The 25358-nt window shown below is 42.6% G+C and overlaps 1 protein-coding gene across 2 annotated transcripts in view; it reads right to left on the reverse strand.

The window, feature by feature from the left end:
* The window catches only part of LGR4 (leucine rich repeat containing G protein-coupled receptor 4), a 46869-nt gene that overhangs the window by 4433 nt on the left and 17078 nt on the right, over window positions 1–25358 (reverse strand). The window contains exons 2-16 of one of the 2 annotated variants that reach the window (XM_075567297.1): window positions 25098–25169; window positions 23753–23824; window positions 12748–12963; window positions 10973–11044; window positions 7102–7170; window positions 6701–6772; window positions 6440–6511; window positions 5654–5722; window positions 5006–5077; window positions 4755–4820; window positions 4400–4471; window positions 3080–3151; window positions 1737–1862; window positions 810–931; window positions 488–565 (exon numbers count right to left, since the gene is read on the reverse strand). In XM_075567297.1, the coding sequence (XP_075423412.1) occupies window positions 488–565; window positions 810–931; window positions 1737–1862; window positions 3080–3151; window positions 4400–4471; window positions 4755–4820; window positions 5006–5077; window positions 5654–5722; window positions 6440–6511; window positions 6701–6772; window positions 7102–7170; window positions 10973–11044; window positions 12748–12963; window positions 23753–23824; window positions 25098–25169 (1322 nt within the window). Of the gene's footprint in view, window positions 1–487; window positions 569–809; window positions 932–1736; window positions 1863–3079; window positions 3152–4399; window positions 4472–4754; window positions 4821–5005; window positions 5078–5653; window positions 5723–6439; window positions 6512–6700; window positions 6773–7101; window positions 7171–10972; window positions 11045–12747; window positions 12964–23752; window positions 23825–25097; window positions 25170–25358 lie in introns of both variants that reach the window. The other variant, XM_075567296.1, reaches the window with a different exon arrangement.

The following is a 25358-nucleotide window of genomic DNA, read 5'->3' on the forward strand; positions in this document are numbered from 1 at the left end:
AATTAATATTGCAATTCAAGAACGGCAGCTGTATTTTCAGAATACATATCCTTTGGTCTACACAAAAGTTGTATATCAAATACTATAATGTACAATTCTCGCACAGTGATGAAATATACAGGGTGTCCACCCCATTATAAACCTTAATAAATTATAACAGGATGAATAATTTATGGACACCCTATACATTAAAGAGATATTGGAGCAATGCAGAATGGAATTGCATTTTTTGCATGTTGAAGGGAAAAAAACAAAACAAAAAAAAAAACACACATTTTTATTCATTTATAAAATGTTTTACCAGGAAGTAATACATTCAGAGTTACCTCTTGTTTTCAAGTATGTCCTGGGCATAGAGCTATGTTGACAATACATGGTAACATTAAATGAACCGGGCTACTACACATTATATTTACAGACATTTCATGGGCAGTTAAGACATATGATTATAGGCGTATGTAACATTTACAGACTAGGGTAAAATTACCTGTGGATGGGTTACAGTGGATAACTGTTTGAACGTGTTCTTTATCTTCCTCCGTGCCCATGTAATCTGGAACAGCACCTGCTGAAACAGACACGTATTTCCTGTAAGCAGTGTTTGTAGGTATGGTTAATAGGTTTCAATTTTCACGAATACATTCTTTTACTTAAACTGTCAAACTGGGCTAGAATTGATTAAACATGTAATTGCCTGAAGTGTTGGCATTGACACAATGCATTACAAACCCTCCGGCAGAGGAGCTAAGGTGACACTGGTTGCATAAACCATCCCCCAGAAACAAATGTAGTAAACATGATGGAAATACCCCTCTCATGGTCCAGCAACAGGCTCTGAGATTTTTGGTTGTCATCCTCTGCAGTTGAGGTCAAGTAGGATTCGCAGCCCGAAAAAGCACAGCACTGATAAGCATATGGAACGGATACTGACCTGAAGTGGAAAGAGAAAACCACACAAAGGTTTGAGAAAGCGGGTGTAACATTCGGCACAACATACACATCAACGTCGAACGGCATTAATAGATGTATCCTCTCTTTTGTATGGTGAAAATGACCAGCTGAATGCCATTCAGTTTAAAGTAGTGGCAGGTATTTCATAAGCATGAGCTATGGTTTTTTGTTTTATAGCCTTGTCCCATCAGAAACACTGGGTATAAATGTCACCTGTAACATATCTGGTATGTTTACCCAAAATAACATCATAAACAGAGACAATCCCTGATGTGACCCCATTGTATTGTATGTCTTTATTTATATAGCGCCATTAATGTACATAGCGCTTCACAGTAGTAATACACGTGGTAATCAAATAAATAACAGAGCATGGGAATAAGTGCTTTAGACATAAAAGTAACATTAAGGAAGAGGAGTCCCTGTTTCATTACTAAGATACAAGTGATGTACCCTCTAACCCCATTACTAAGATACAAGTGATGTACCCCCTGACCCCATTACTAAGATACAAGTGATGTACCCCCATGTATTAATACAGGGGTGGCCAACTCCAGTCCTCAAGAATCACCAACAGGTCAGGTTTTAAGGATCACTGCTTCAGCACAGGTGGTTCGATCAGTAGCTCAGTTGTTCTCTGAGTTACCTGTGCTGTAGCAGGGATATCCTTAAAACCTGACATGTTGGTGGTCCTTAAGGTTTGGCGTTGGCCACTCCTGCTTTAATACCATTGATAAACCCCCTTCTGTATGTTTGTTTTTTTTTATCCACAAAGTGTAAAGTACCGGAGTTTTAAGAGATCTTTAGCTGCCAGTGAATCTTTCAACTCCGGGTTCCCATTGAGTTTCAGCTGGTTTAATCCATGTAGTCCTTGGGTTGGAAACGAAGTCAGTTCATTAAAACTCAGGTCTCTGAAATGAGCAACAAAGAGTCAGATAAAATCGATAGAGTGAAAAGCAAGAGTGAAAAGCAAGAGTGATTTGTTAAACAATGGATTTGAAGTTAAAAAATAAACAGCTATATTAATAGTTTATGCACCAAACATGTGTAAGGAAGTCAAACGGACACCCTTTCCCAGATGCTGGAATTGAAAGTTAAAAGGCTTTGCAAGAAGCCGAGCTGCTGCACATGGAAACGGGGGAGGAGCCGCCAGCACCGGCGGAGGAGCCGCCAGCACCGGCGATCTATGGCAGTTAGCAGCATAAAGTTTTAGTTGGAATTTGAATGGGGAAATGTTCCGTTCATTGAAAAACCCCAGGAGCGAGAGAACAGCAGGAAGGAGACCAATTACAGTATATAAACAAAAGATGGATGACAGAATGTACAATAGAGGGACAGAGAGCCCTGTGCACAGAGACAGAAACACGCAGGATTGTCACCAACGAACAGTATTGAGAACGGACACAGAGTCTTATTAAAACTTATTAAGATGAGGCAATAGGTTAAGAATAGAGTTGCAATCATTTTGTATTTTATCGCAGTTTACTTATTAAAAGAAAATGAATAAATTTCTTATGTACATTTGATTAAAAAGTAAAATTAAGTAGGACATAAGGGGGGTTTAGAATCGGCCACATCTCCCCCTCCTCCTTACACATGCACTAGAGCAGGGGTGGCCAACTCCAGTCCTCAAGGGCCACCAACAGGTCAGGTTTTCAGGATATCCCTGCTTCAGCACAGGTGGCTCAAAGGCTCATTCAAAGCATGGGATTGATTGAGCCACCTGTGCTGAAGCAGGGATAGCCTGAAAACCTGACCTGTTGGTGGCCCTTGAGGACTGGAGTTGGCCACCCCATATCTAGATAATCAACTTGTTCAAAATCAAGTGCGTTAATGTTCTGTAAAAGCATCTGCGTTACAACATCGGTTAATGGCAGCGTCAGTCGTATTCCTGGTCCAATACTTTGCAGTGTAAATGCACTGGCCACTTCTCTACACTGCTACTAAAATATTCATCTTACTAAATTAACTCTCAAAACCCATGCCATGTTAAATCACATCGATTTCTAGGGGTTACACCCAGGCTGCAAACAAAGTGTACTAAGAAGGTAATCCATGGAAAACGACTGCACCGTAATCAACAAAACAACATATTTCCTGGCCAAAGAGGGAGAAAAAAGGGACTTACAGATTAGTTATTGAAGAGAGTGCGGTGAATGCCTCATTGTGAATCTTGCGGATCAAATTTCTACTGAGATCACTGCAATTATAAAAACAAAAACATGTTAGCGTTGGGATATCAATTTCAATATCTCAATATTTGGCATGGTGCCAAAGAGATTTGAAAAGTGACTTCAGATGAGATATACAGAGATTACAATATGAGATAATAGTACCTTGCATTGCTTGAGAACGGTAAGAAGCCAAAAAATACGCAGATTTATAAATGGATAATTACATGTTTGTAGTTTCTTCCATGCCTTCTCCCACTTCCTACCCCTTCTGTCTCTCCCCACATCACTTTCCTTTAATACTTTACGACGTCACCCCCTCACCCCCTATTATTTCCCCCTCTCCAACCTTCTTACTTTCTGCTCATGTGTCAACTGACTTGCTCTCTTTCTTTGTCTGCTTCTGTATAAACTTTATAGCCATCTGCCACCAGGCTATGTGCATTATGATGTTACGGGATACTTAGTCTACCAGGTACAACACCAAGTGGCTGACTTGCAGGTCAGAGAAATTGTAATAACTCAGAATTATTTTTTTTTTTTTAAAAATGATGTATCCAAACAGACAAAAAACAGCTCCTGGATCTCAGGAACCATCATGCAAAATTTGGTTACGATATCTTAAGGTGCGTCCAACTGCATACTGAATAACTTTCCAAAATATATATAGCAGATACAGTGATTACAATCTATGCATACCCCTAATCCCAGACGAGTCAGCAATACACAGCCTAAAACTCGCAGAGCATGGTCATGTCCTGAAATGTCCTACTTGTTTTCAGTCTGCACAGTCTAGCTAGTTTTATGTATTTATAGCAGCATGCTACGCTGGAAAGAAATAATGAAAGCTTAAGATGCAATTCATGTTTTTACAACACGGAACATTTATAGCCCATAGAACTTCCCCTCCTGCCAGCTGTCCATGGGCTTCCGGACACCCTCCACCCCAACCGTTACAACCATGAAACTGCCATTAATTCACCATGCCCTGCAGGTTCCCTGGCCACATTATTATGATGTTGGGCACGGTAACACCATGAGGGTTGGTTAAATACTTGGACATACAGTCTGCTGACTTATTATAAAAAAAATTGCAGCACATTACTTTCAAAAGAGGATGGTTGGTTGGGGGTAAAAAAATAAATACAAAATAATCTGTAACTTGTACTATTTCTTCTCTGGGTTGAGTATTTGAGAGACACAATAGTTCAGGGTAACACATATTCCCTCTTCTAGTATTCCCCTTATCGAACCTTAGAAATAAGATTTACACTTACAGGATCCTCAGAGAAGTCAGACTTTGTAATGACTCATTGCGAACTTCTCTGATTTCATTGTGCTGCAGGTAACTAAAAAAGTATAGAAAGGGGGAAAAAGAAGAAACAGACATGAAATGAATTTCTTCTCTGAAGACGATTGTTTCAAGCTTAAGTCCCACACTGTTGTCATTAGTTCGATTTAGTCCAAATAGGTCACATGTAATCACTGGCTATATTTACACCAAAGTGAATGTCCAAGACTTTGTGTGTTAGGTTTAAACTGTGTGCAGGTGCAGGTAGTATAGGCATTGTGCATTACGACTGTGGCAACTTCATGGACACAATAACCAAGAACACGCAAACGTCTACTTACACTTCTTCTAAGGCAATACAACCCTTGAACCCAGTAAGTTCAGTGATCCCATTGTAGGACAGATCCCTGAAAGAGAGAAAGAGAACAATCTTAACAACAAATAATCATTTTGCAATAAGTACTTTGAGCAGAAAATAACCTATCCCACTACAGATAAGATAAAAAGCGCTTTGAAAACCGCCATTTTTAAGTTCAATTAACTGTAACGATGCAACAGATTAAATAAAAACAATTAGACGTTTTGTACTTACAAGCTCCGAAGCATCTTCTGCTCTTGGCAAAAGTTCAGTGGGATACTCCTTATCTTGGTGCCTGTCAAGGTCCTGTATAGCATAGAAGCATAGAAGCATGTTTAAACAAGGCCTGATTACAGATAAAAAGATAAAGCAGAAGGAGAAAGATGGAAAGATTGTGGTTGGCCCATAACCCAACGGTTTAATGCAATTGTCGAGTATTATTGCTGGACAGTACATTTACATATATCCTGGAACTTATAGGAAATGCTCATTTGAAAAACTGTAGAGATCTGGTTTCTAATTCGTAGTATGCCCAGTATGGAATCATCTCAAAGCCACCACAAGCTTCCATGTCAGGATTGTAAAACCAATGGGGTACGTGCAATAAAACCTAAACCTGGAAGCATCAACATCCATAGAAGAGACTGTGGAGAACCCCCCGTCACACAGAACTTTAAAGGAATATAGGATTGGTTCTCCACTTTAGAAGGGACTCTGAATACCATGTAGAACAATGCACTGCAGAACTCATCAAGGAACAACTTTACCATTGGGGTAACTCATTCGTACTATACAGTACACACACTATATGTATTATAACGTGTATGTACATTCTATTTTACGACATCCATTTAATTACAAGCCCCACAAAGAAATACTTACAGGCTTTCTAGGTTAACGGTTCCTGTTAGATTGGGAAACCATTGAACATCAGTTGCTCCCCGGATGATCCTAATGAAAGAAAAACACTGGTTATTTTAAGTGTTAAGACACCCAGGTCAGTCTAAATAAACAAAGACACTGTAATTCAGTAGTGGCTCAGTTAATAAAACTGAAATGGAGCATCCAAAAACGCTCAACTTTGAATGACAAAGGAGCAACATTTCCACAATAAAAAATTGTAGGGAGACAGGGGCACGGAATATACATATATATTTTAGACAATATGCCCAAATTCAACCAGCTCTTTCCCTCCTTACTAGAACGCAATAGCCTTGACTGAAAAGATCAACATCAAGTTCAAAGGTCAGATGTGATAGATGGCTGATATATTACATGGCACATTCACCGATGCACTGAGCATATACGTGTGGATCCCTGCATTATGCAGATTTGAAAGTTGCCACAGCTCAGCAGGTCATATTTTTGATCTCATGTGCCATAGTTTTGCCTGAATGCAATGAGAATAGTATACCTGAACTGCCCGAGCCTGCATATCCCTGGCAATGCTTCTATGGATGAACCATTAAATATGCATACAACATGACACATGCACAGCAATAGTGAGCGTGATGACTGGTTTAAAATATGAATGGATATCAAAATGTTTCTCTTCAACCTTTTGGAGGTCACATGCTAGTTAAGTAGCAGTTACAGAAAGTAGACAGAGCCGCTGTGTGTCAAGTATCTCACTTCACACATTCTCGCGAAGGGTAGGCAAGTACTTACAAGAAGTGGAGGTCTGATAAGTTCTGAAATGCCGAATTCCCAACAAAAGACAAGGGATTATCGTACAGGTGGCTGAAAAAGTTAAACAGAATGGCTTGTTAAATCGGATTACTCAACAGTAAACTAGGACATCATCAGATTGTACTGCAGTTAACACTGCTGAATTGGCTACAATAATGCTACTTTAATGACTTAATGGGTATGCTATTCTGTACCGATGTACTCTCTCCTTTTAAAGACGGAATGTATTATTTTACTTACATGGTTCTTAGAAGTGGATTTTTCACAAATGCTCCATCAGGGATCATCGAAATGGAATTGGTGTGGAACCCCCTGGAGAAATGAGTGAACAAAGTGGTGTAAGAAACTACAACAAGCATTGAGGGGTGCAGTGTGAATAGCAGGGTACCCCCCATTAAGGGTGAAATTACAGTTCTCGTATTTATCTTTATACCGTATCCAATTGTAATCCACCGTACAAGCAGCTGAAATGTCATGCACAAGCGTGATACGGCTATTGCGACGGTCTGAGAATAAACCACCACCTGTGGACACCTCCATGTAGTGGTTATAGAGATCCGTGTCCCATCATGCACATCATATGCAAATTTCGGCCAAATCAGAAGGTAGCGTTGGGAAAAGCAAGAGCCACCAATACTCACAGCTCCTTTAAATTGTGCAGGGATCTGACAGCATCGGGGAAATCCACCAGATTGTTATAGTTTAGGTCCCTAAAAGGAATATATTAATATATTAAATATACGTTTTTCTAAGATGGAATAAGATCAGCTCTTACCAGGCTTGTTGGCCGCCTGAATTCAGTATTTTAGAAACCCCCCCAAAAAGTTAATGTTTCATCAAGAGAAATCTCTCCCTAACACAGATAAAGTGGCATTCTCCATATGCCCCGAAGGTAAATGCCCCTGTCTGCACTAACCAGCAATGCTCACTTATCGCTACTCAGATAGTGACTCGGCTGTACAACTTTGTGTTGTGTTCATGATTATTTCTTGCTTACCACAAAAACATCCTAATTTAATCCTAATAGAGGTATGTTAGTATTTTATCTGGTAGTGTTAGGACTTGCAAACGGGTGTCTGCCTTTTCTTGGCTCGCAAGCTTACAACGCTTTGGCCAAAGGGTTAAACTAAATGACCCCTTTTCAAGAGAATATATAAGTATTTTACTGTGTATTTCTGTCATGTTGGATGTAGCATTGGGCTTCTCTGTCGTCTGTTGTCTACATATGCCACGCTCAATAGCACTCCATTTTGACACTTAAATATATACATATATTTTGTGGGTGCTCAGGGGTTCCCAAAAAGAGCTTGCTGGGGTTTTGTGTTCTGTTTACCACAAAAACACAAAGATTCGTCCAAGATTGGAAGTAAAATGTTTATTTTAAAAGTACATTTCAGCTCTACATCCACTTTCTGTTGTTACTTTTTCAAACACTTCCCTGTCCTTCAATCCCAGTAACTGTTGTAATGTCCCCCCCCCCCCCCACCCCATATGTAACACTTACATCTGGGGTAACATTAAAAAAAACTATTCTAAATGTATCAAACATTGGCTGTATTTAAGAAATATATAACTTGGGCTATGTAAACAAAGAGGGAGAACGTGTTATACAATGTTGGTTCGGTGCGTAAGCCTCCATCAAGATTGGCTGCATTACCCAGCAGCAGCCAATCAGGTGGTGTCAGGAGCCTGGGGGTGGGGCCAAGAAGAGGAGGAAACAGCATGGAGCAGAGAGAAGGGGCTGTGTGCATGTCTCGAACGCATCACACCTTTCACCATCGTGTCCAGTATTTTTGGAGAAGCCACCTGGCAACCCTATTTGTAAACAAAGTAGTTGTACCCCACGTGGGCAGGAGAGGTGAAAGTGTGCACTCGAGCACTTCACATTTACACCACCGGTAACAGCCTTTCCCATTTCATTCTTCACAGCACTAATACTTCCTCTATACATGTAATTAGCACGACAATGGGTAGAGGTCAGCACAGGTTACTCCACGAGTTTATCATCATGTAGCCTTTCATATTACTCATGCTGTACATATTGTAGAAAATCTCTCAGTCAAGTAAAGGTCTTCTACTTCGGGAAAATACTACCGGCTGATTGTGTGGGCCCCTAACACTACAAGAACGAAGAAGCCGTGTTTCTCCAGGGTTTCAGATTGCGCTTCAGAGGAGCATAAAGTGGTTGGGTGAAGGTCTCGATTTGGTAGATTTTCACAAAGGCTGAAAATGTTTTTCAAGGCTGCAAAATATACGCAGTTCCTGAGCGGTTGTGAAAAATGTTGCACCACCAGGCAAATGGACGCAGCGAGAACAACGTGTAAAATCTAGACATCATTTGTAATTCGAGCTCAAAGTCACAAGCGGCCGACTGGCACCACGGTGTTTACCGATTAGATCTACGCGGCTTGCTTGGTTTAAGAAGAAGTTCCTTTCATGTATACCCTTGCAATCGTCTACTGCATGGTCAAATGGAGCTACTACAGGAAAGGGATTTGAAAACAGACTCTTATTAAAAGTAACTGTGAAATGTGTTTTATTTCCCAGAAAGCGTACAAGACATAACTGCCTCTCTGTGAACAGATCACATACAACAGCGTTTTTCAACCAGGGTTGCTAGGAACCGTTGGGTTCCTCGGGCCTCCCTAAGGGTTCCCTCCAATTTTCTGGTGATTTGAAAACGGTATCAAATGCAGAAAAATGTACAATGCATCTGATCTCAGACGCGCTATTAGAGAGGGTTGGGGTTCCTTACAATGCATCTGATCTCAGACGCGCTATTAGAGAGGGTTGGGGTTCCTTACAATGCATCTGATCTCAGACGCGCTATTAGAGAGGGTTGGGGTTCCTTACAATGCATCTGATCTCAGACCCTATTGGAGAGGGTTGGGGTTCCTTACAATGTATCTGATCTCAGACACACTATTAGAGAGGGTTGGGGTTCCTTACAATGCATCTGATCTCAGACGCGCTATTAGAGAGGGTCGGGGTTCCTTACAATGCATCTGATCTCAGACGCGCTATTAGAGAGGGTTGGGGGTTCCTCAGAATTTCACTTAACCCAAAAAAAGTTGGAATCCAATGAAATACACGACGAGCTACACAGCATGAGAAGAAAGGAAATGGAGATAATTATTGTGATGCTTAATAAATGTGCTTAAACCCGACTTGAAAAAGCAGCAGTCTCAGCTGTTGGGGCTGTAAAGAAGGTCACAAGTAAAGGGGCCCATTGTCAGAACGTTGGGAACGAAGTTATATAACCACTTTACCAACACGTATCCAATCTCACGTAAATCTGTCCCTGCTAAAAAATGTCTTCAATACATATTTATTTTCCCAATAGCAGACACTTAAATGCCAGACACATTCTTCTGCAATCCAATTTATCCTTCCTCGCAGGCAGCCATACAGAATAAGGAAATGGAAATTCGAGATGTCACCCCAAATCAGTGACATAGTTTAGGAGCATTTTAATTCCATCTCAATGGATTGTTTGGTATAAACATAATCACACATTCCTCACACTGTGTAAACGGTTCATAAAATACACCCGATTTGAATAAAAGGAGTTTCCCATTTTGAAAAACAGGTAATCTGCGTCGTGCTGTTTTTTCCCCCTTCATAGTGAATGATTAGGTCTTATATTTGAGCCTCGGTCACCGAAAAGTAGATTCTTTGAAATTATTTTAAAATGGCCACAAACCCTTGTTACAGGGGCGAGGTGGTGGTAGCAGACTGAATGGGATTACGTTTGATCATTTTAGTATAAATGTCTTTCTATTGGGACAAACACAAGCGCTGTAACAAGCTACATGTACTACACGCAGGAACATCTCCCTTCTGTCTGCTTTTGCAATGAATGAGAAGTTAGGGCAGAAAACTGAACAACTCCCCAAGCAAACGCAAATAACCCAGCTCTAAAGGATTGCAGTGTTCACTTTAATAGGTTTAAAGAAATTCTGCCCACATCCTGCATTTCTTTCCATCAGTGCAAATAAACGATCTTGGTGAAGTCCCACAAGCCACTGAACTGTATTGAAAGTATCCTTTAGTAATACTTTGTCAAAGTCTGTGTAAGATTGCCAAAACTGCCGCCCATAGGACCTTACCTGGTGCTGCCACCCTCCTTCAGCGTCAAATGACACTGCGACGTCACAGCAACGTGACGTCACATGGCGTTTCATTGCTACGGCAACGTGCCGTCACACGGTGGTTCTTTGCTACAGCAACGTGATGTCACATGGCTTCGAGTTGCGGTATGACGTCACATTGCCGTGGCAGCGTCATTTGATGCTGAAGGAGGAGGACGGCACGAAAGAGAAGGTGAGAACTGTACAGAGGCCACACGATCTCCCCCAGAAATCAGTGGGAAAATTTGCCACCGTCGGGCCATCTGTCACAGGTCACAGGACACAAACACGCTCACTTAATGCTGTGGGTTCTTTGATCACCGGCCAAACTAATACGCTGGTGGATAAAGAAAATGAAGATCATGGAATCCGTGCTACTTACAGCGTTTCCAGATTGTCTAATCCATCAAAGCAGTGCCGTCTAAGGGTTCGAATCTTATTGTTGTGGAGATGTCTAAGAAAAGGACATAAGAAAACAATATGTTGGTAACTCCAAGATGTATATGTATTATTTACCGTTAAAACAGAAATCCACGAGTTTAACTTCTATATTATTACTACTATCTCGGACCTCAAGCATGCTTTACTCGCTCTCTTTTTTTTAAAAATAATGTTTTTCTAGTTTTAAAAAGCATGATTTTCTCAATCTCTGCAAGTGATCTCCTCTTAAATCAGATGCTCCGTTCGGGAGATACAAGCGTTTGAAATATGAAATGACCCAATGCAGGCTAAAGTTTATCATGGTGACCCAAGAAGCTAGAGATACAAAAATACACACTTTCTTCAAGAGCAGGATATGAAGATTATCGGACTTAAACATACGAGAGAGAGCGCGAGAGAGCGAGAGAGCGAGAGCGGAGAGAGAGAGAGCGCGCGGAGAGAGAGAGAGAGAGAGCGCGCAGAGAGAGAGAGAGAGAGAGCGCGCGGAGAGAGAGAGAGAGAGAGAGAGAGCGCGCGGAGAGAGAGAGCGCGGGAGAGAGAGCGCGGGAGAGAGAGCGCGGGAGAGAGAGCGCGGGAGAGAGAGCGCGGGAGAGAGAGCGCGGGAGAGAGAGCGCGGGAAAGGGAGAGAGCGTTCTGCTGCTTTAAAGCATACGGCAATACAAGTTGGGGTATATTAATGATCACTATTTCATATTTCGCTTTTCTCCCAATGGGACTCCAAGTGCGTCACAGTTACAGTATATAGCGCACGGTACCAAGCACATAGGAATGTTAGACAGTCCCTGCCCCATGGAGCTTACAATCTATGTTTTTGGTGCCTGAGGAACAGGGAGATAAAGTGTTGCCCAAGGTCACAAGGAGCTCACACCAGGCTCATACACACTCAGTGTCACTGTTTACAGAGTCAGCGTCTTCCCTCACTGAGCCGCTGCTCTCCTTATTACACCAATATTTTAACATGCTGCAGTGTTTTTCCTTTGTAGTAAAACCTCGTAAGCCCAAGATTCGGAAGGCCCTCCGACAGCCAATGGAAACTGTAGTTAAAAATGCAAAAAGGGAGACCACAGAGTACAAAATCCATTGCTGAACGGCCATAGTGCCGTGTCTAGGCTTGTTAGAATGCAATTACTATGAGAGATAGTTACTGGACAACGTCTGATCATCATCAGTAGGTTAATTCATACATCTCCGCATTTTAAAATCTATTCTGCACTACTAGCAGCACAGGGCCACACATCTAGCCTGCGCAGTGCAGTTATATCATGTGCTTTTATAAGGAGGCCATTCAAGCCATTTTTTTGGCCCTTTTAAAATCCAGGATTGAAGCAGGCAGTCTCCGGAGCTGAACCCCATCGATTTCCTCACTGGCAACCCCCTGCTTCCGGTGGTACTTACCTCCACAGTGGGGGTCGGTAGCCACTCCAGGGCCGATTTTCAAAGCTCCAGGGCCCTGTGGGCCAATAGGAAGCCGTGACGTCACCTGGTGCAGCTTCCTATTGGCCCATGTGACATGGGAGCTTTAAACTGCAGGGGATACCGGCACCCCCTTCAGAGGGTCCATGGGTGGAAGCAGGGGGTCCCCGGAGCTGAAATTAACCGGGTTTAGTTCCGGAGACCCCCTGCTTCACTCCTACATTAATAAACAGAGAAAGGAACAATGAAGACCATTAAAAAAAAATGCTGTGGATTGCTGCTCCTTTAAAAGGTGGTACTTACAAAACAACAAGGCTTGAAAGATTGGAGAAAGCGAAGTCTGGGATGTGGGTGATTTTGTTGAGTGCCAGCGTCAGGGCCTGCAGAGATGGAAGATTGCTCAGGGGACGTATGGGGACCTCCGTCAAGCTATTATCGTCCAGCCACAGATGCCGGAGCTGCACGAGACCCTCAAAGCTGTCGTCTGGGATTGTGACAATATGGTTGGCATCCAAGCGCCTGCAGAAGAGAGAAGGAGGAGGAATAACTCGGCAGCTTCATTCTTCTTCTTTTCTTAAACAAACAAAAATCAAGGTCACTGAATGTAAGTTGGGGGACGACACTTTCTGACACCAAATGTTAAATAAACAAACAAAAAAACAACACAACCAAATCAAAAAGCTTAGAACTTTGCAGATCTGGTTCCTATTTAAAACCAGAGACAGAACATGAAACACAGAGAGCCCAGTGCTACATCCAATGACATGAGACCTGGTTCCTAACATGATCTAAGGCAGGAGTGGCCTATGCCGGTACTCAAGTGCAGCCTGAATACTTCAAGAAATAAGCCACCAGATCTTATTAAGAAGTCAGACAACTAAATTGGCTCTTTAAGTTCCCCCGAGAAAGTCTGTCAATAAGCCCCGGCGATGTAATGACACTGGGGCCGTCCATGCACCATCTCAATAACTCTCAGCAATGTTTAGAACAAAAAGCTTAGGTTCAAATTTGTACCCCTCCGAGAAGATCATGTTTCAGGGAATGTTCAATTAGTAGGAAGAATATTTTCAAAGCTGCATAGAATAAACCGTTTGAGTCCTTAACCCCTTGCAGCCGGCAACACACTGCAGTTAAAAGCAGGATATGGGTTAAATGGAAAGGGCAGTCGAGTTCTTATTTAAACAGCGAACACCTGCACCTTCCTCCAGTCCAGACTGATCACCGCGTTGCCAATGCCCCCAGCTTCCCGACACAGGAGAAGAGAATCATTTACAGATTATGGTCAGCCGGAAAAAATAAAAATAAAAACGCAGATAAAATGAGCAACGGTCGTCATTTTCTTCCACCCCAAAGAGGAATACAAGGCTGATCCCATCCCTTATTAATGACCTCGGAGGATAGGAGTAGCATTAAAAAGCTGCTAACGGCGGCATACATTTTGCCATATTTTCTGCAGTGTAACATTAAGAGTTAAGTGCAGTCCTGTATGGCGGCGGTGCGCAAACCTTTCAGCCTGCGCCCCTCTGCCTGCTCACCCCCCCTACTAGCGCCCCCTCCTTACCTGGTCTCCGCCGTCAAATGACGTCGCAGGGTTATGGGACACCGCGTTGCCAAAGACAAAGGAAGTTTGTAGAGAAGTTCCAGAGGCCTCACGCGATCCCCCGGCATTTCATTTAAATGCTTTGGGGAAGAGCGTGGGGCCCCTACAATCGACGCGCGCCCCCTGGAAAATCTTGTGCGCTCCCCTGCTGTGTGGTGTAGCGTTTTATACAGAACAGATGGGCACACACGTTTCCTTACAGCAGAGCTCTCAACTCCAGTCCTCAAGATCCCCCCCAACAGAGGTATTAAGGATATCCCAACCTCAGCACAGATAGTTCAATCAGCTCCTGCTTCAGCACAGGTGGCTCAATCAGTGGCCAGTCAAAGACTGAGCCACCTGTGCTGAAGCTGGGATTTCCTTAAAACCTGACCTGCTGGAGGGTCTTGAGCAGTGTTGAGGACCCCTGCCTTACAGTCAGATCCCTCCCATTTAGTGTAGGTGCAGTGTGCGTCTGTAGCTCATACTACATTCAGATGTAGCAAGCCTTCCTGACGCAGTGACACAGTGACACAGTGACACAGTGACACAGTGACACAGTGACACAGTGACACAGTGACACGACCTCGTGGCACTGAAGGATTATGCCGCGGGGGTCCCATTCAGCAGCGATCGCGGCAGACACTGTCCCCATTGCCACGGACTTCTGCGTGTTTGTCTGCGGCGCCCGGAGACAGCAAGCCTGGCTACATTTGTATCAATATTTCTTACATAATTAGTGATGAACTACGGGGAAGAGTCGCCTCAACCGGGAGCAAAGGAGGAAATACTGTACCAATTACAGATACAACATTTCAAACGTCTCTCCTAATAAAGCCCAACCGCCTCCAATGGCACAACCGCGGCAACTTAATATGGGGTTCAACCGCGACTCACACGGGGCAACTTAATATGGGGTTCAACCGCGACTCACACGGGGCAACTTAATATGGGGTTCAACCGCGACTCACACGGGGCAACTTAATATGGGGTTCTACTGCGGCTCACACAGGGCAACATAATATGGGGTTCAACTGCGGCTCACACAGGGCAACTTAATATGGGGTTCTACTGCTCTTATTTCCCAACAGCGCCTCAGTTTTTTAAAGCAGCCGCCCAAGCCGTTTCTTTATTTTTTTAAATTATTTCCCCCCTTTAATTTGTGGATCATTACAATCCCCACAATGATAAGTAATTAGCCACGTTGCCGAACCACCCGTTATCCTGTGATCGATCGGCAAAGATTCGGCTCGAGGGTTCACTAAATGGCTGCAGATGAATATTGACTTTCTGACTTTGTAAATGGTTGCTATGGAAACGAAAAGGGCGGGTTACATTAGAATACATTAAAAATGTATTTCTGGGGCCCCTACTCTTCTCAGTGTTCAGAAATGATCTTCCTACAGCTTGTAAGGGAGCTTCAATACACATGTATGCAGATGACACAATCCTATATGCTCACAGCCCTAGCCTCTCCGACCATCAACACATTCTTCAGTCTGACTTTGAGACTTGGAAATTGGATATCCCAAAACAAACTGGTTTTTAAACACTGACAAGACAATAACAATGGTATTTGGGACCAAGGCTAAATTTGTAAAGCTTCTAATGATTGAGCTCCAGATCAGAACCAACGCTAATACCCCCCTAACTCCTGTTACTAGTTTTAAATACTTGGGCATACGGTTAGACTCCCATGTAACATTTGGGATGCACATTGATAACCTGACATCCAAAACCTATGCCAAACTAGGTGTACTTTACAGAAACAAATCCTAAGTCTGCTGGTCAGAAAGCGTATCACACAGCAGATGCTAATGTCAATTATCAACTATGGGGACACCGGGGCTCGGCACCCCAAACCCAGCTTAGCAAAATTGACACCCTCTACAACTCACTATGCCATTTTGTTCTCCAAAGCAAATACAACACACATCACTGCGAAATGCTCAAGGAACTAGATTGGTCATCACTTGAGTCTAGGCGCAAAGTTCACCTCTCCTGTCTTCAGATACTTTCTGGGCAAGCAACCTGTCTATCTGAACAAGCTCCTCACCCCTACCACACGCAGCACTTATCATCTGAGATCTGACTCCAAAAGACTGGTCATGGTCCCAAGGATCAACAAAGTATCCGGCCGCTCCTCCTCCTCTTACCGTGCACCCCAAAACTGGAACAATCTACAGCCACCGCCAGTCTAAGTTCTTTCAGAACTAAAGCTGTCTCACATTTAAGGGCTCGCTCAGACAGACCGCTCCTTTAGCGTGCGCGCGCTCCTGCAGCCCAGCGATCTCTGCTCAAACTGCAGGAGTTGGGTCGCGGCGTGGCGCACACGTTATGGAGCTGGTTCGCCATTATTGGCTGAACCAGCCCACATCACGCGACGGTAGCACAAAATTTAAATTTTGGTTGTGGCAGCAAAATGTCGCAGCGACAACGCTGCACTTTGCCGCCGGTGGAGTTTTCAGTTTGAAAACTCCCACCGAACAACCAGAAATTGCGACGGACGTGCGCACGTCGCAATGCGGCCTGTCTGAGCGAGGCCGTAATCTGGTCTGTAACCGTTACATACGCCTATAATATATATTATCTGTAACTTTACATTCAATGTCTTCTATATAACGTATACCCTGTTCACGTATGTACTTGTAACCATGTATTATTTGTCATCATAACTCAAATGTGCCCAGGACATACGCGAAAACGAGACGCAACTCAATGTATTACTTCCTGGTAAAACATTTTTATAAATAAATAAAATAAATTCAGTCGTTAAAAAAGCTACAAGTATTTTCTCATAGTACAGAACCGTTTATTTATAAAAAATAAAAAAAAAACCCACGTAGGATATTGCTTGGTCTGCAGCTTTAACAAGGTTATCAGGACCAGGCTAATCTTTCCTACAAGTGTAGAGATTTTGGATACCAAGTTATCTAATATTGTAAAGCCACCAATATAAGTAAACCAATTTAGCGCTGTCCTGGAATTCTTTGTTCAGAAACCCAGAAGTGTAGTCGCCCCCCACAATGCCCAACGCGCCCCACAATGCCCAACGCGCCCAGCCGCCCGTCAAACCTGATAGGCTTACAAAACAAAAAAACGTGTCAGAATGATTTTTACAAGGGAAAAACATGTTTAAATAGAATATTGATGCAAAGCAGTGACCCGAAACCAGTCTTCTCCTAGGTAATCCCACCTGCACGCCTCTTACCTAATGCAAAAGAAATAATCCTGTATGGATGAATCACTTGCCTGCATAGAGAACGGAATATTTAAACAGATGCATTAAATGGCGAAGGACGGAAAAGAAAGGGCCCGAGGCAACATCAGCAGAATGAACTAGCAACTACCTGTCTCCTCGTGTTGTGTTATTCCAAATTCAGAAACCTCCCTGAAGATCAAAAGGAAAGATTTTCCGGTGACATAAACCCATTTAAACAAATACCTCCACTATTTATTTACACAGCTCATCAGTAATGCAGGGATTCTCTCTCCCTCCCAACAGGTCAGGTTAAGGATATCCCTAATACCCTAAAAGCATAGGGGGTTTCAAATCAGTCCATGCTTCAGCACAGGTGGCTCAATCTTTTCCTGATCCGCCCAGGCAGGGTCTTGAGGGCTGGAGAACCCCCTGCAGTAATATGTAGATAAAACTAGAGCTTATGTCAGATTTAATGCAGGGTTCTTATAACAAGACAAACGCCATTAAATTCATTTGAAGCATTTACGTGTAATAATTTAGGACCACGTGCAGGCAGAGGAATGGCTTAGTGAGTGCTCAGTCAACAAATTAGGTATTGGGTGTCCTGCCAGTTTAGGAACGAAGCCAAATTTTAGAGACGAGTTGGTCACAAGATATTTGTCTTTACTGCTCATTACAAGATGAATCTAAAACCTCAGTGCTCAATAACTGCAAATAAAAATCCTTCGTTGTGAGCAAATTCACATGTCTCGGGCAGGCCTGCAACCCTGCCTTTCCTCATTATCTCTGGGCAAACAGTGCTTCCCCTGCAGCAAGGGATTCTGGGTAATGACGTGCAAATGAGCACGCAGTGCCCCCTCAGTCACAGAAATGGCAGAAGCATATTCAGTATTAGGTTATCGGGACAGTCCTTACAATTCCCCAATAAGAAGTTGCAGAAAGTCCCTATATGAAGCTCAATAGTTTAAACAAACCATGGTGGACATCTCCAAGCATTTAGTCTTTGGACCAGGAATCCATTTCCTATTGTCAGTTTGTCTTGACTTATATTTACGCTTCTTGTTATACAACGTTATTGTCCTCCACCCGACATTGTACTGCACTGCGGAATACGTTGGAGACATACAAACAAAAGTGAAATCATGATTTCAAGAAGAGTTCATCCCGTCTCATGTGTCCTCTTTACTGACCTCAATGGGAAAATCAGGCTAAAAAAAAAAAAAAAAAAAAAAAAAGAAGGGCAGAAAGTTTGTGTTTTAATTCAAAAGTTGCAGTAGCCGTATTATTACGGGGGAAGTGGAGATTTAATTTGGGGGTTACTCGTTTTAATGGATCGACATGTGAGTTCTTACTCAGACTAATACTTTGTGTGAACACTTCTGAGGGTTGGAAATCCTCATACATATATTTATATTTAAGACAACTCATGTGTATCAATTAAAAGCTACAATGTGTATATGTTAATTACATGTTTAAATGTATATGTTAATTAAGTTTACTGTCTATAAACAACCATGTGATGTGAATGTACCCCTGTCAGAAAACAATAAAAATGTTTGAAATAAAAAAAAAAAAAAAAAAAAAAAAAAAAAAAAAAGCTACAATGTGTCTCCACTTCTCCAGGTCCGTTACTGCTACTAGAACTTTGAATAATAATAAAAAAAAAACAACATCATTAAAAAGTAATAAACCATCTACTATATTAAATCTACCATCTCATTACTAGAACCAATATTTAAAGATTCTTTGTAACCCGTAGACATAATGAAACATTTACAGAGCCTCTTTGTGTAGCTATGTATCCCTTAAGCAATTTTCTCATTACAGCCAATAATTGCAAATTATAGCCTGCACTAATTAACTATTTTTCAAACAATAGTTTAGTTCAAACCGGTTTAGTGCAATTTTTTCTCCTCTTGCACCGCTAATAAAATCTTTATTAAAAAATGTTTAAAAAAAAAAAAGTATAAAACTAAAAACGTAAACACATCCTTACACTCCCAAGGTCAAACACAACAAGTGAATGGACTTCGATATGTTTGATCGCGACTTCAAAAATCACACAGAAGTCACATCCAAATATCCCAGGTGCGGAGAACAGATGTAAAATGTCCGGCACCAATCAAACCATTCCAGAGTTTACAAACCACCACTAAAACCTACAGGGAAAGTTGTTTGGCCAGATTAAAAATTGAACTCCAGCAATACAAGTCTTTTTTTTTTAAACTACTAAATTTCTTTGTTACTTTCAGACCCCTCAAACGACCCCTGTACTAGGTCAGATAGTTATACAGGTCAGTTAGTTGGCACCAAAAATAAAAAGTTTAAAAAAAACAAAAAAAAAAAACAGTATCAGTGTTTCACGCATTTTTAATATACTGAGAATCCTTTGATTTCTACAGCCGGTTTATCCCACCTCCCCAGCAGTGCCAGATCTTTGCAACACTTTCCTGTTTGTGATCATTTGTTGCCAATATTCCCCAGTTGGAGCTGCAAACTGTAACAATAGATAATGTTACCTGAGTAATATCAGGATACATTGTAGCTGCCAAGTTCGGCTTGGGCCATGGTACCGCAGACCGTGCGACTGTCTTAAGGCAGTGTTCGCGTCCATTCGACGTGCAAAAGCGGGCGCTCAAGAAATCAGTTTCAACTGATTTCTTGGCGAGACAGGCCGGTCACGTGAGCGGTTCGCCCAATGAGGGCAAACCAGCTCCGTGACGTCACTGGCACGCCCCTAGACACGCCCACAGACAGCGCACGTACCATGGATGAAAAACACACGTTTTAAGCTTGTGACGTCGCCTCCGCACGGGCGAAGGCACTATGGCCCCAGCCTAACACTAACTGAAGGATTGATTGAAAGTCAAAGGCGGCCATTTAGTGAACCCTGGGAAGCAGGAACATTGGTTCTCCCGTGATCGATCAGCAGCTTAGGGAATTGGTGTTCAATAAAGGTAAATCAAAGGTTGCTTATATGAAAGACACAAAATTATTATTATTTTCATTTTTTGTGCCGCTTGGATCGCCTCTTTTCAGCTATTTGTTCCCTGTGTAAATATAAATATGTTTCTATTTCCTTTTGGGTTCCATGGAATTTGTTCTTTAGCTTGTGTTGCTGTTGCTAATGGTATTAGCAGGAATTAGTTTGAAGGAGCAAATCAGAGTTAAATTCCCCTCTTTTTATAAGTGGACAGCAAGGGGTCCCAGCAGCTAAATACGTGTTCTTTCAGCTCCGTGGAGCTCCTGCTTCCCGAGATACATAGCGGAAGATGTCAAGGCTTCTTATTGGCCCGCGTCAAGTGTGAGATTTAAACGGCCATTTTGTTTCCCCAAAGGACACAGTGGCACTTTCCCCGGTAAGTATCCCAAGAAGCAGGTGGTGACATTAACGCAGCTCAGTTACGAAAACAGGGAGAGAAACAAAAACGAAGCACTGGTTCCACTGAAGCAAAAGTTGACACAGAGGTGCGTTCCCACAATAAAAGTTTAATGGTCCAAAAAATACAAAAACAGAACACCTACGCGTTACGGGCTTATGGCCCTTTCTCTTTTCTTGAGAAAGGGCCATAAGCCCGAAACGCGTAGGTGTTCTGTTTTTGTATTTTTTGGACCATTAAACTTTTATTGTGGGAACGCACATCTTTGTCAACTTTTGCTTCAGTGGAACCAGTGCTTCGTTTTTGTTTCTCTCTCTGTTCCTTCTCACCCACTACAACGGAGGCACGGTACACCCCAGGAGTTGTGACAGATCAGGCTCTACAATTGCGTGAGAAACACTCTATATTGAGCCTTTTTCACTCTCCTTTTCCTAAGTGGCTGCGAGGATTTTGTTTGTCGCCCCATGTGTATACCATGATGTTGTACTAACGCTGGACCGACCGGCAGGTGTATACTGTCCTTACTTCATTGCATGTGGGACTTTATTTTCCAGTTACACATCCAACAGGTACATTGGTGCTACCTTACATTCCAGCCTTATTTTTGCTTTCTCTGGAGGGGTAATCTGCTATACATTTATAGTTACCATCTATGTTTGCTGATATTTTTGTTTAGAGCACAATGCAACTTATTTTTTCAGTTACGAAAACACCCTGCTTCCTACACATGGGAAAAAAAAACTATTCTTATTTAGGAGGAACAGATTTTTTTCTTAAACAAAGCAACAAGGAAAAAAGTGTGGATTACCAATACTGTTTATACAGGTGAATTATCACAAAATAGAAGGTAAAGTTAGAAGAACACAGTTACCGTGCAGACATTAAAAAAGTTACTTGCAGCACAGGGGTCGCCAACAGGTCAGGTTTTAAGTATATCCCTGCTTCAGCGCAGGTGGCAACAATCAACAACCGAGCCACCTGTGCTTAAGCAGGGATATCCTTAAAACCTGACCTGTTGGGGGTCCTTGAGGACTGGAGTTGGCCACCCCTGTTAAAGCCCAATAATGGTCTTTTAAAAACATATATATATTAATCACCTATAGCTGATCAAATAAAAATGGCACTGCCCTCCCTTTGGTATTTGGAGAAGCTGCTCCTTTAACCCTTTGAGTGCCCGAAGTGTCGCGGTCACGTGATCGTGCTGCTTGCGACAAATCGCGTCATCTCCCCTAAAAACAAAAACGGTCAGAGTCTTTAGGAGGTGATCTTGACACGCGGCCCCATAGAGTGGTAGCGAGGTCCGCAGTGTTCTAGCCAAGCCTTGTTGTGTAGCTGAGGTTTTGAACAGGGGGTGGCCATGAACAGCTTTTTAACGCGAATCCACTGGTAAAGAACCCTGCGTCTCAAGGCGCCGCGCACAATTACTGCTTCCGTAATGCGCAGAAGAGGACCCAATACTCCGTGACCTCATTCAACAAAGGGCATTTCTCAGCAGGTTATTTCTGTCACTGTGACCACTGAAAGTTTTCTCCGCAACAAGCTAAATGACTCCGAAATTTAAATAATTTCCATTGTGTATTCAACTTTAACTTGGCAGGGACAGTAACTGTGCAAACACGGGGCCCTCTGAGGCTTGGGTTTCGTTCAGACCACCTGGTAGGTCTAATGGAACAGAATCCAATGTGCCAAACCTACCAACTTAAAAAGATTCGACAACCTCCAGTAACATTATAAATGTAACACCCCCCCCCCTCCGAAAAACAAAAGCAGCTTTCAATATAATGTGTGCTCGCGGGATACAAGGGATTAAACGTGTACAGAAGACATGCTTAACGCACTGACATTTAAACAATGCATCACTGATCTGTCTGGGACGGAAGGGGTTAGATCAGGGGTGGCCAACTCCAGTCCTCAAGGGCCACTAAACAGGTCAGGTTTTCAGGATATCCCCGCTTCAGCACAGGTGGCACCAGTGTGGCTCAGTCAATGACTGCACCTGTGCTGAAGCAGAGATATTGAATAGAAATGGGGTGCTCAACTCCGGTCTTCAAGCCCCCTTAGCAGGACAGGTTTTAATGATATCCAAGCTGCAGAACAGGTGGCTCAGAGGCTCTGTCAAAGGCAGCCTCTGATTAAGCCACCTGTGCTGAAGCGGAGACTGATTGAGACACCTATGCTGAAGCTGGGCCATCCTTAAAACCTGACCTGTTGGTGGCCCTTGAGGACTGAGTTGGCCTCTCCTGGGTTAGATTATGCCAATATCGTGGAAGCCACGCTTAGTGTCCGTGGCCTTCTATTAGCGGTTATAAAATGTGATGTAGTTTGTAATGCCATTTACTGGACCAACTTCTAGTGTACACAGCTTTCAAAAGCAGGTACGTTTCTTATACGTCAATTTATAAATCTAAAATTAGGTTAAAAAAGGAAAAAAAGAGAAAGGCATTTCCCCATGTTTCATTGGTTTAGAATTTCCTGAAATGGGCCAGAGTTAAAGCGGCAATGCACGCTGGGCCCCGAGTTAACGCGGCAATGCACGCTGGGCCCCGAGTTAAAGCGGCAATGCACGCTGGGCCCCGAGTTAAAGCGGCAATGCACGCTGGGCCCCGAGTTAAAGCGGCAATGCATGCTGGGCCCCGAGTTAAAGAGGCAATGCACGCTGGGCCCCGAGTTAAAGAGGCAATGCACGCTGGGCCCCGAGTTAAAGAGGCAATGCACGCTGGGCCCCGAGTTAAAGAGGCAATGCACGCTGGGCCCCGAGTTAAAGCGGCAATGCACGCTGTTTTTTTTTTTTTTTTAAATACATGATTAAAGCAGAGGGGTCTCCGAGCGTTAAACTTGCATGAGATATCGGCATCCCCTTCGGAGGCAAGTATCTCTGGAAACAGGGGGTCCCCACAGCTGAAATTAATAGGGTTCAGCTCTGGAGACCCCTTGCTTCAATCGTGTACTTATTAAATTAAAAAAAATATATATAAAACGGCTTGGGTTGCTTCTTTAAGACATCATGCAGTTTGTAAGGACACTAGGCCAGTTTTGCTACCAAAAAATAATGCCTGATGTACAAAAAAAGCCTGCAACAAGATCTCAATTATTTGTGTTTGTTTGTTGGTAATATATATATATATATATATATAGTAAAACACTTACAATGACTGTAAAGCACTCAATCCTTTCAGAGCTTCACTGGGGACCGTTTTCAGCTGATTATTTTGTAGTGTACTAAGAAGAAGCAAAAAAAAAAACACACATTGGTGACTGCAATACAACACGACATTCGTTTCTTATGCAATCCTACCAATCTTTTCATTATACTTTATTGCTTAATAATCTAATAAAATAATCCAAAACTAATTGGAATTCACAAACAAAATCATCACAAAAATAGGAGAATACATTCTTTTGGGCGCAAAACAGGCTAAATGCCCATGGATTGAAATCATGAAAAAGTATTTGGGAGTAGCGCTATAATCATCATTTGAACTCCCCTGAAGAGATCTCAGTCAGGATCTTCCCTTCAATAAGAAAGCTCTTCAGTAAGGGTGCCAGACGATTCTTCCAACGGTGTGTGTGACCCATCTATGGACAGAATAGGACATACTACATCTTCCAGTCTGAGTCCCAGAACAACCTGCTACATTAGGGAGGGCCAACTCCAATCCTCAAAAGCCCCCAGAAGACCAGCTTGTCATGCTTCAGCACAGGTGGCTCAAATCGAAAACTGCACTACCTGTGCTGAAGCAAGGATGTCCTGGAAACCTGGCCTGCTGGTGGCCCTTGAGAACAGGTTGCCCACCCCTGTGCTACATTAAAGCGGTATCAACACGAATATAAAATATATAAATTATTGTTCCTCTCGGAACTGGTGTATGGCCGCCGAAGACATAACACCTCCCCCCCGGAGGCCACCATTTAAAAAAATATAATATTTCGGATTTCCCCTCACTCTTCATGAGAGTTGACTTCAGTGTTGGGAAGCTGTCCTCATGGGGACTGGTTTTTCCAAGTCTCCACTATCCATGGACGTGGAAGACTCTTACTCACCAGAGTGAACTAGGTTTAGGGTTATAAAACCGGAACATTCTCATGATGAGACGTTAAAAATGGCCGCCTGCCCCCCTGCGGAAAGCCCATAAAGAATCGGTGGTTCACATGACAGGATTAGGCAGCAATGTATTGCAACCCTGGCAGAAAAGGAGGTGATGTATTTTGCCTTCATTTTAATGTTCTCTTTTACTGAATCCAAAAGGAAGGACTTAAGTTTATATTAAATTAAAATGGTTGAGTCGTGTAGTTAATTGCCGAGTAAGATTAATTGCCATTTCAATGCACATGGCAACATAATTACTCAAACACTAACAGTTGTAATTCTGGAAGGGCCTGCAAGCGAAATAATTCAGATTCTTCCAGCGTTACAGGGGTTAAACGGACGAGCAGCGCTGCCGACAGAGCAGGGAGAGCGTGTAATTAATAACAAAACACCACAATTACTTACAGAACTTTGAGTTCTTTCAGGCCAGACAAGGCCATGGGATGGATGAAAGAAAGGTCATTTCCCGCCAGACGCCTGGAAGAAATAAAATGATGAATTAAAAAAAAAAAAAAAAAAAAATCATCAATTAGATTAAAAAAAACAAAACTTTTATTGTAAAGAGTTCAACATCAAAATATTAACATAACCGCTTCTGAATCCATTATTGATTTATTGGGAATATGTCCGTCTAATTATACGGCTACACGAAAGACAGGAGAGGAA

The sequence above is a fragment of the Ascaphus truei genome, chromosome 12, assembly GCF_040206685.1.
Source record: "Ascaphus truei isolate aAscTru1 chromosome 12, aAscTru1.hap1, whole genome shotgun sequence".
NCBI classification, from domain to species: domain Eukaryota; kingdom Metazoa; phylum Chordata; class Amphibia; order Anura; family Ascaphidae; genus Ascaphus; species Ascaphus truei.